The sequence below is a fragment of the Ammodytes marinus genome, assembly GCF_949987685.1.
Source record: "Ammodytes marinus genome assembly, chromosome: 5".
Taxonomy (NCBI): domain Eukaryota; kingdom Metazoa; phylum Chordata; class Actinopteri; order Uranoscopiformes; family Ammodytidae; genus Ammodytes; species Ammodytes marinus.
In genome coordinates this window covers 20,155,900-20,167,580 of record NC_137234.1, presented here as the reverse complement: position 1 = coordinate 20,167,580, position 11,681 = coordinate 20,155,900, and the positions used below count along the sequence as shown (strand labels likewise).

At 44.8% G+C, this 11,681-nt stretch overlaps 1 protein-coding gene across 1 annotated transcript; it reads left to right on the top strand.

Annotated features, from left to right (window-relative positions):
• Window positions 1–5,503: 5,503 nt before the first annotated feature.
• On the top strand, window positions 5,504–8,000 carry fjx1 (four-jointed box kinase 1). Its single transcript, XM_080027476.1, has one exon. It carries the CDS (start codon window positions 5,903–5,905, stop codon window positions 7,205–7,207), a length of 1,305 nt encoding a protein of 434 aa, XP_079883602.1. The 5' UTR covers window positions 5,504–5,902; the 3' UTR covers window positions 7,208–8,000.
• The last annotated feature ends 3,681 nt before the right edge of the window (window positions 8,001–11,681 follow it).

Below are 11,681 nucleotides of genomic sequence, written 5' to 3'. Positions count from 1 at the left end.
GAGTGAGTACCTCACAATAACTCATTCATTAGCAAATGCCAAGCGACCATTCATTGCTAAAAACCTTTAGCCTCCCCATAAAGAAATTGGCAGGCCAGTGAGTCCGCAGTAAAAGGTGGAAGAGAAAAAAAAGAGGCAGCAGTTTGGTGGTTATGCGCTATGCTATGCTATGCAATGCTGAGGTCCCAGCGCTGCAGCAGACCTCTCAATGTAGCAACAGCTTTTGGGTTGGATTCCTCTGCATAAAGGCTGCTTGTTTCCACTGGCTGCCTCCGACATCCTGGATCCCTGTTTAGATTAAAGTCAGGAGGGAGACTGCTGTTGCTTTTTTCAAAAAAATTGCATCATCCTAAAAACACCATGGTTGCAGATTAAACTGTGTAACCCTCTCACACTAAACACCAGCAAAAATAAATAAAAAATAAATAAAGAAGCTGAGGAGAGTATAGTGTGTGCTGGCTATAAGGTCCATTTTGTGCGATTTTCCAAAGCACCACTCCTTGAGATAAGTGCTTACAAGATTGTGTCTCTGTCACCGGCTTGTTCAAAGAAACGTTTTATCTGTCTCTAGAGTATTTATTGTAATGGTACGACTGCAAGTTGAATGCGGCCAAGTTGTAGTGTTCTGACTACAGAGAAGCATACGCTGAGCTTTTTTTGAACAGATGGCAATATCCCAGTTTCCTGGATCCAAGGCAGGTATTGACAGTTCAGTGTGCATACAAATTCAACTCACCATACCTCCTTCTAATGATCAACTTCATTCACATGTTTCTATTTTTTTTGTAGAACACACACACACATCCTTGCACACTCACACATATATCTCCATCATACACATAAACCGGGGGACGTTGAATTCATCCCCCCTACCCTGTCCCTAAGTCCCTGATCATGAGTAATTGTCAGACCCCTGTGAAATGATCGTAGCTTTCAACGCTAATGGAAGACCCGCACCCATTCATTATTCAGTCCAGGAAACAGAGTGCTGCAAAGTGTCAAGGGACCTATGAGTTATTTGAGGGTGTGGACTAACCTCTAGACTGCCGGGCGAAGTGACAGAAGACCCTGTGCACTTTCTCCCCTCTGTCCCCCCCCCCCCCCCCCCTCTGTCCCCGATCCCTTAAAGGTGCACTGTGTAACTTTGGGTGTGTCAAGAGCAATTGAACATTTTCTAAGGTATATCTCATAACTGGATAGACAAACTTTCCTAAGAGGAAAATCGGATCCGTGGAACACTGTTGTTGAAGTTAGAAAGCTATCTAAAATGTAAACTACTTCAATGTTGTTGTTTACAGCAGCAGGTCCCACCACAGTTTTGTTTACAAACATATTATAGGCTTTTACGTTTGGTTCCGGGCGCCTCAAAATCCTTTTCTTTCTATTTATGATGACAATATCATCTAATACAAAGAATTACATGAAGGGAAAACATGTTCTGTGAACTAGCAGAAAAAAGTAAACAACCCCCCCCCCCAACCTCCACACCTATCCTGAAACTATATAGTGCACCTTTAAATATGTCTCCTTAATCCCTCTGTGCATCCGTGCAGGCTATAGACAGGCACCACGCGGAGAAAGCCCCAGACTGTATCACAGCTGTGGCGTGGTCAGATGCTCGTTGATGGGTGTGCTATGGGGGGCTGCGGACAGAATGACTGACGGCCCGGGCCTCTCTTATGTCACTGCTAGGCGCTTGACCACGGACACCCTGTTGACTGGTGGGGAAAGCTTTTCCCTGCGTTACGGCCCTCCTGGGACCGCTGAGGGGGATTTACGAGGAAAGGAGAGGGAGGAATGCAGCAGGAGGGTGGGGGGCAGAGGTTCGCTGACCTACAGATAACACATGGCAAGAAAACAGATAGGTTTGATATGAGAACATGCCCGCACTAGTGCTGCTCGGAAGAGGAAGGGGACACCACCACCAGTGCTGCTGCAGACTTGAGCCATTAAATACAGTTACTATACTCTCCTAAAGAGCAACACACACATCTGACAGAATTCCAGCAATGCACTTAAGCCTTCTTTATTTCCTATGTCTAGACCTTGCTTGTACTCTGCTACAAAAGGGAAAGTGAAGGGAGTGAAGGGAGCTTGTTTTATATAAGGGACTAAAGAGCAAGCAGATAAATAAAAAAGGCCATATAGTGATGTATGGTACGCATTAATTCAAACTTAAAATAATTGAAATGATCCTTTACATTCGTCCTATGCCTGTGTGTATTTACGTAAGCCTATTTAGTATTCCAGACTATCTGCAATTTCTGGGACACAGACACAGTGTGTAATTTGCAAAGGCTAATTTCTTTTTAAAAAAGCTCTCCACACCATATGGAAAAAAGCCCACCTCCACAAGGGACCCAGTCTTTAGTCAACCATGTAAGAAAAAACATGCTCAGCCATGCACCGCCATACAAATCCTTTCTGGAGGCTTCTAGGACTTGTACGTGCTTTCCTAGTCGTGCACAAACCGGGGATTTTTACGTTTTCCGCTGCTGTGTGCCACCGCTGTCAATCCAAACTGCGGAATCAAAACACGGGCTGGGAATTGAATAAATTGTCCCGCTGATCGCAAAAACAAAACAAAAAACATCTAACTTGGCAAAGCAGAAGTGATGGCTACATGAGCAATATGACCACAGCATTACGATCATTTCACCTACAAGAAGTTGTTTCCTGCATGTTTTACAAAAAACTGTAGCTACTGGTTTTCGTTGTTCAGTATGTCTCTCCGCCGGCTATAAAGAACACGCATACTGTATCAGCATGAAGACAACAGTTTCATCACTCCAGGGGTTCTCAAACTTTTGATAGCTGAGGGCCAATTTAGGAACCCAACATTGGACCGAGGGCCGCCGAAGGAAAAAAAATAAAAAAACTGAAATAATTTCAATGGCCAGCGTCTTTGCGTCTTTACAGTTTACATGTAGGCTATTGGTCTGCATCCAAAAATTTGTAATTAACACATTTTAATTAATACATGCAGGGCTAGGTTTCATTTTTAACATTGGGGGGGACACATTAAAAGCGGGGGTCTGGTGGTTGTACCACATTCAAATTTGAGGTTCGAACACTTCATTTTGTGCATTCTGGTTAATTTTCATGCAGTAATTTGTGTCTTCTGTATTTATTTATGGTGGACATGTTAAGGAAAAGACAACTAACTCCCATTGACACAAATCTAATCGAATATAAATCAGTAAGGCACTGAGGCATTCTGTATTGCATTCAAATATTTATTCTACTTTATTGTTCAAAACTTTCTGCACATTGAAAACCTTTGTAGGACTCACTACTCATGATGCAGCAGCAGTGTTAACTATTATGACACTATACATTAGAAATAAACAGGGTGGACTATCAGCAGTCAACTAGGCAGATAGTTCCATGGCTATCAGCAGCTAGCTAACGTTAGCTTGTTAGCTAAACTTTAGGCAAAAGAGTTAGAAACCAGATAATGTTAGCATCCATCCTTAGACACTTGACCTAATCTAATTCACCTTGAAGGTGAGAAAGTGCATAGTATTGGGCTTGACAAGCTCACTATCTAACAACTTACATTGGGACCACTACACTGCCTGCTGCACTGTGGGAGGCTGACCAGACGTCTGCAACGAGAGGCAGAGGCCAGCCGAACTTCGCAAGTTTAAGATGGTATGGTCCACTGTAGGGGTGTTATTATTAATAATTGGGGAATGCATATAAACTTTAGGAGGGATATTTAAGTGTTTCAACCCCTGTACTGTTTTTACTGTTACGGGAATGCATCCCCTCCGTGCGTTTTTTTTTTTTTTATATAATTCATAATTCAATGCGGGCGGCCCGCACTTTGAGAACCACTGCTTTAGGCCTCCAAAAGCGTACATTGGTGAACCTTTTGTTTACTCATAATTAGTTGACTCTGGTTTGTGTAATTGAGTATTCTTGTCCGTCGGTGCCTTTTTTCGACTCAGGCAATTTGGCATGTCAGCATGTTGTTATGAAAGTGACCCAATTAATTGCAATAGGACACTAAGGTTCAAGATGCAGCGCGTGAAACACCAGTCGAATGAAGAGTGTGCGGTGGATGCTAATGAGGAATCATTTAACAAGGGAGATCGAGGTGTATAGAGGAGTTGGTGTGCATGCGTGTTACATTCGGTTAAACAAAAGCACTGGACAAGAATGAAACGAACAGTTGACTTTACAGTGCCCCGGGTGTCAGTGGGAGACTTATAAAATATTTAACAGCTGAAATTGAAATAACAGCGGGACCAATAAAGGAGCAGGGAATACTGAAACAAGGTATTTGTACAATTAAGTGTGGCATGATTGAGTAAACTCAATCTGCTGATTTAGACTGTGTTACATGGGTCAAAAAAGATAAGTGGACCTTATGATTTTCTGTTAAAGGTTCGTATACAGGGCTAATTTTGAAGACAATAGATGGAGAAAAACAAAATTTGCGGCATTAGGTATAAAGCAATTAATTTAAAATCAAGGCAACTCTTTAAAATACACTTACATTAGGCAAAATAAGTCCATAACATGCATATGAGGTCATGTGATGTCATGTCTCACTCCAGCAAAGTTAAGTTGGATTTCATTTTTGGTTGCATTCATTTCAATGTAATCAATGGCTGAGGTCTTCAACTCACAGACATCCTTTGTCATGTCTTCACGCCTTGCTTGCTTAAGCATGCTTTTTGCCTTAGGTCCGGTTAGAAGCAGTTAAACATAGGATCAGTTGTTGCTGGATAGATGTCAGGTGACTAACTCAGCCAGTCAGGAACATTCTATTATTTGGCCATGAATAGTTGCACTGTCTATGATCGTTTTTAATCTTTGTCCTAAAATTGGAATATTGAGTAGACCACTGTCCACCCAATATGGCTGTGGAGTTGAGAACATCCTCAAACAGCCTTAACGTTGTAGATTCATTAAAAATCCAATGTGCTGATGTACAGAGCCAAAACAATGAAAGCAAATGTGCTGATACTAGTTATTGCTGCCTGTGGTCCATAATGACCTCATGGTGATCATAAATTAGAAATGTAATAAAAACGGTGGGCGCATGTCCAGCACAAATGGCAGCCTTATTCTTCTCCATTCCTATCTAGATTCCTTATTGAAACACGGATTGTTGTAGTTTGGTACACATGCAGGTGCAAAATAGAATAAGTTTAATATGGTGACACTATTTCCAAAGTATTTCTGCTGCCATGGTATCAATTATTCTAGTAGCTGCCTTTGCCAACAACGCTCACGTCACGCCACACCACACCACACCACACACACACACACACACACACACACACACACACACACACACACACACACACACACACACACACACACACACACACACACACACAGACCGCGGCGCGGTGCACTTGCTCCGTTCCTCTCTGAACCCTCCTTCCCACGATCCGCCCACCATCTCGGGACTGGAGTCACGTGTCTCACCGCCCCAGTGTCTCAGTGAGCCAGCCGAAACACCCCCACAAATCAAACTCACCCAGCGACCGGTGGAGAGAGAGAGAGAGAAAGAAAGGGAGATGAGAACCGGAGAGGAGTAGACGCGGATAGCGAGCCCCTAAATGCGACGCCAGTGTGGGCCAGAATGGAGAATAGAGGATAAGCCATAATGTTCGGTCTGTTTCCCACAGAGGAGGGATACGGCGAGGCATCTGATCAGGACGGGAGATGAGAGTCACACTGTTTCGGAGACCCTCTTCTTCCTCCTGTGATCTCAAACATTCCGCCTGCGAGCCGCGGGGCTTGGGAGGTGTACTATACGGGACACGGGGCGCACTGCTCGCGATTGCTCGAGCTCAACTGTGGATTGAAGAACATTGATTATTTGGGTAATTGTTTTAATCGGATCTCTCTGGGTCCTCGAAAGGACGGGTGATCTTTCACCATGAGGGCTGTGTCAGCAAACTTATTCGCTCTTCTTTTCCTGTGCGCCCTCGCAAGTGTTTTCTACGTCTGGAGCGCACTGGAGAGCCGTCTGGAGCGACACAAGCGCAGATTCTTCTCGGTGCCGGGCACAGGCGGGTCTCTCCTTCACCAAGGTCTCCCAGACCCTGTGGACCTCTCAGAAGCCAAAACTTTCCGGGTATTGCTCGCTGTCCCGGCGGCACAAAGACCTCACTTGGGGGGCAGACTCGAGGCGCACAATCTCACTGATCACACCGCCTCGGCAGGAAGTCGCGATTACCATGTGAATGGGGATAACAAGAGGTCAGCGCGGCGGGAGGGCCCGGTCAAGTTAGGCTCCCCGGTGGTGGAGGATGGGGTGTTTTGGAGCGATTGGCTGGAAGATCTCATCCCCGCGGGCTTCACGGAGGAATACGCTCGCACCTGGCGAGAGAGAGCCAGGGCATCTCGGATAGTGAAGCTGGAGCCTGGATGCGGCAGAATATCGAATCAGCTCGCCACTTTCGCGGACGGAACGAAAGCGTGCGTGCGTTATGGGATAAACGCAGATCAGGTGCAAGGGGAAACTTTGACGTATTACCTTGCCAGCTTGCTGGGCATCACAAACGTGCCTCCTCTGATACTGTCCCAGCTGAGCGGTGACGGTGAACAGTGGGCGGCTGTGAGGACGCGCATAGGTGGTTTACTGTGGAGCGATCGGGCCGTGGTTTCTCTCACCGAGTGGGTCTCTAATTTGACCGGGGTGGTCACACCTGCGCCGCTCAGACAGGAGAGCAACGGGCTGCACCCCGTGTTGGACGAGCTCCATAACAAGACGACCGGGGAGCTGCTGGAGCTAATGCAATGGACCGACCTAATAGTATTCGACTACCTGACGGCAAACTTCGACAGGCTCGTCAGCAATCTGTTCAGCCTGCAGTGGGACTCGCGCGTAATGGAGAGGGACACTAACAACCTCCTCAAAACGCCGCGCGGGGACCTCGTGTTCATAGACAACGAAGCCGGACTGGTGCACGGGTTCCGGGTGTTGAACATGTGGGAGAAGTATCACAATACGGTGCTGGGCTCCGTGTGCGTGTTCCGAAAGAGCACCGCAAGGCGCGTGGCGGAGCTGCACAGGCGCAGAGACTCCAGGCAGAGGCTGCTGGAGCTCTACAGAGACAGCGAGCCTTTGTCTGTGGAATTAGGATTTCTCTCAGACGAGCACGCCGGCGTACTCCAGGACAGGATAGACACATTACACAAACATATTTCGCATTGCAAAGGGAAGTACGGCCAGCTGTGAACATTCAGAACGCACAGGCGATGGTGTGACACACCTGTGCTAATAGACTGATGCGCACTATACACACACTGGCTTGAATATCCAGCTGAACTACCTCTTGTGAATAGATTTGTGTTGCCTACTTTATTAATAAGTACATTTGACACGTTTTTTTTAAGCTGCGTATGCCTCACAGAGAGACACGATTGAGGCCAGATTATCCAGTCTTAACTTCACCACTGATGCTCACCAGAGAGCAGGACTAATTGAGTAGGTTATATTTGTGACCATGGGGGTTCATAATGTCCCTTCATATGCGTGACACTTGCCTTGTGTTGAATAATCCTAATGATAAACTCCTAAGCCTTAAACATAACTCTATATTTCTGTTGACATCTGGCTCGCTTTTTTTTATAGAAAGTCGTTTGCACAGCTACATTGTCACAGCAGCATCTGCACTCTTGTTATTGTGTTTGAATTGTATATTCAGCCTTAAACTCACAGGTCTATCATATCCATTGTACATGTTGTAGGCCTAATTGTGTTGTAAATATTGTCTTGACATCCCGTGTTGGGAAAATGTGTTGCTCCTCTAATTTAACGTGCATTGTAACATTCCGAAATCTCTCTCTCTCCTTTTTGATAAATACACTGTCATTTAATTTAACTGTGGTCAGACTGATGTGTTTCAGTATGCAGTTTGTGCTTAGCTGCCTTGGTAGAGAGCATCAAATATTTACCAATTATGTGTGTGGCACGCTGGGAACTTTCAAGCATATGTACTTGGGACCAATAACAGTGCTCTCCCTGTGCTGTAAAAATATCTTGTATAGTGGCACACTGTTCCACAGGAGTGGTTCTGTCAGCCATAGGCATCATGCTACAACGGGAATCTATAATCCCCCCTCATAATCTCATCCACAATGATGGACTGAAGGGGACAACTGGCATTATTTGACGTCCTTTGAAAAGGATTTTCCTGTTCTCTGACTATAAGTATAAAAAAACTCCTCTCCAGAAACAGAGGACGGATTAGAATATGTGTCACTCTAATATAAACGGTCAAATTGCGGCCAATGCTGAGTGAGTGGCTTATTGGCTCAATATGTTCAGATGAAAAGTAAGAGAACTCCTTTAGTGTGTGCATGTGCTAGTCAGAGACCAATCCTATAGTAGAAGGTTGGTTTTCCAAAGGTTTGATTTGTAAACTGTGAAAGGAATTCAAGCAAAGTAGAACAAGTACAGATATACTTATATGTAATGCCTGGAAGCCAGCTGTATGCTTTCACTTATGCCTGTACCCACAAGAGTCTTTAGTTTGACCCTTTTGGAAGCATCCTCTCCTTATTAGTTCCACCACGGGCCCAGCTCTGTGTTTGATTTCTGGTTTCTAGACTTACGAGCACATCAGAGGGAAAGTCAATGATCAACCTTTTGAAGGCCTAATTCTTTCCAGCCTCTCACTATTCTGCACCTCATCTGGTTTCTTTTACAACTTTTTTCTATATATATATATACAGTATATACACATGGCCAACTCCAGGGCACGCCACCACTGAGAGTGGGATGAGTGCATCTTGTTCAAATGGTGACTCGATTTGTACTCACATTGCATTTCATGGCTTACAGCACATGTGTCAGGATCTGATTAATGCATCTCCCTTCTAGGTCACTGCATAGTGGCAAGAGAAGCAGCAGAGGTTTAAGCAGGTGTTACTGAAGGCTTTTTTTTTTCTTTCGGTCTTTTTTTATCACTGCCTGCTGCAGCTCTAATAGGGACTTGGGGATCAATATTGTGCACTGACTGTTACATAGGAGAAAGCAGGTCATGTTAATGTGCTGGCTTTTAGGGAAGGGCTGTATGTGGTGCACATGTGTGTTAGGGATGGGGTGGGGGTGAGCGAGGGGGGGGGGGGGCTTGCAGCTGGGCATCATGCTCTGAGCATGTCTGCTAATGCCGAGCGCTGCCAAGAGATTTACAAGCGCCTGCGGACATCAGGGATTAAACACAAACGCTAAACCGAGGTCTGCAGGTCTAAACCAGACTCACAAGCCTTTCCTGACTCACACTATTTCCCCTAGCTTCACCCCCACGGCATCTCGCCCTCACTGCCCTGCCTCCGTCATCACCGTTAACATCACTGTCAACTTCATTTGTAAGCTAAATGGAAAATGAAACTTTCATTTTCCTAATTAGGTTTTTGCGCATTCCCCCCCGCACAAGAAAGCCACTTTTAACCAAGGACCATGCCAACTCTAATCACACTAATGGCGGATATCAAAGAGGTGGTTGAATCACCCTTTTAACTGTTCACATGTGTGTTCCTCCCTCTGCTCTTACCGCCTGGCTTATTTCAGATCACTGCACAAACTCCCTTCCACAACTCCCCCATACCACCTCCCTTTTCCCCCCTTCATCCTGAAGTAACACAAACCTTATGCATATAACTTTGTGCTATGGTCTAATGAGTGCAACTAGTTCTAGCTTGTGGCACAGAAGGCAGTACGTTGTTTATGTCGTAAATGGTAAGTTATAGCTTACTGCCCCTATACGTGCCAGTGTTGCGTGATTCCTTCCGGACTTCCAGATGAGCTTGTTGTCTGTGTCAGTAGGCTGAATCACAGGCTGAGACAGTCATGCAGCCATGGGGCCCCGCAACAGCAAGCCCAGGCATAGACCTGCAGGTACTCGAGCAGATCTTCTTTTTACTTTGTGCACATTGCAAACATTCCAGAGGAGCTGAGGGAGGATCATCTCCATGGACACACAAACGCACACAGACACTTCCCAGGCGAGAGAGAGAAAGCAGTCCCAGCTGTGTACATAAACCGTCGTCAAAGTTGAGTTGGCCGATATCCAATTTCATGATTTTTTTTTAAAACAAAGATAATGTCACGTTTATCAGTTGGTTGTGCTAAAATAAAGTTATTTATATTGATGCAGCATTTTAAAGGAACAGCAGGGGTTTGTTTGGGAAATGCTCACGACTGTAACGTTCTTGCTGAGAATTAAATTAGAAGATCAATACCACTCTCACGCTGGTCCAATCGATACAAGGCTACGGCCAGCAGCCCAGTTAGCTTACAGATTGGAAACAGCTAGCCTGGCTCTGTCCAAAGGTAACACATTTGACTTCCCAGCACCCCAAATCTCATCAATTACCACATTTTATCTTGTTTGTTTTATCCAAACAAAACAATGTAATGCAAAAAGAGCAAATAGCAATTTTATGATGTTTTGAGTCAGACCATTATATTGTGGCCTGTACTTAATTATGTATTTGTTTGTAGCCTGGAAATCTCACAGTGACAACAACAACATCTCAGGAAGTCACTGCTCCTGGCCAAGAAAGAGTCTGGCATCCAACCCCCTGCAAAACTGCTAGTTGTTTTTGCCCTTGTATTTTTTTGAGTTACAACATTGTAATTAGTGAGGTACCTCCTACTAACAAGGTGTTGGTAGGTGGATATTTGTTTTCTCTAGGCTAAGCTAAGTTTGCAGGTTGCAGACTCTAGGCCTTGTGCTGATCATACAAACACAAGAGTGATTGATATCATTATTTTCATCTAGTTCTTAGATAAATAATATGTCAAAATGTCAAATAATTCATGATACATTGAAATCACTAACCAGAAAATCAATCTGTCATCAGCATTGAGTGGCAAAGCCTATAACATTTAAGGTAAAAACACAAAACTGTTGCAAAGTTACAAGACCATTCTGCGAGATTTAAAGAAGGCCTCTAAAAGATGATCGCCAAAAAATCTTTTTGTCCAACATCAGGTGACAGACTGCCATTTTCCATGTCGGCCTGCCATGTGTGAGCAGTCGGACATAACTGGCATTCTTTAATGGCTCCACGGTGCAGGGAACTTCCTGTGCATGACTGAATGATTTCATTATGAAACACAGCACATACTAGGGGGAGAGTCACTTAGTCGCAGCTGAGTAGATATGGGCCATGCAGGGTGAACTGGGGGGCCTGGGCATATACTGCATGGGCTTTGGACTGGACAAGCAAGCTGTGGTGTGCCTGAAGATATGGGACAAAGCCCCGCTTTGTCCAAAACCAGGGGTGAAGGCATAAGGTCAGGACCTTTGGGCATTCTTTGTCAAGACAAAGTAGAAGGTAATGAGTAATGAAGACAGGCGAGAAAAGGGCTGCATACTTCAGCAAATAAGAGCAGAGCAAATGTGCTAAGTGTAACAGTGACCTCCTGTTATCATCTGAAAGTGTTTATGTCCAAATTAATTTAAGTCAAAACTAAATCTTTGTCTTTAATTGTTATGTTGATGTAAAAATGGTCTAGTTCTTTCCAGTTGGTGACTACCCACGAGTGCGAGATTTTGGATCTGCGGAATTTAATCAAATTTCATCACATGCTGTTTAGTTTAACAAGTGTGTGCACCTGGAAACATCACAGGGGACACCCAGGCTTCATTAATCTCTGCCATATGGATTTGGTTTTAAAGTCAGCTGTGAAAGCCGGAGGT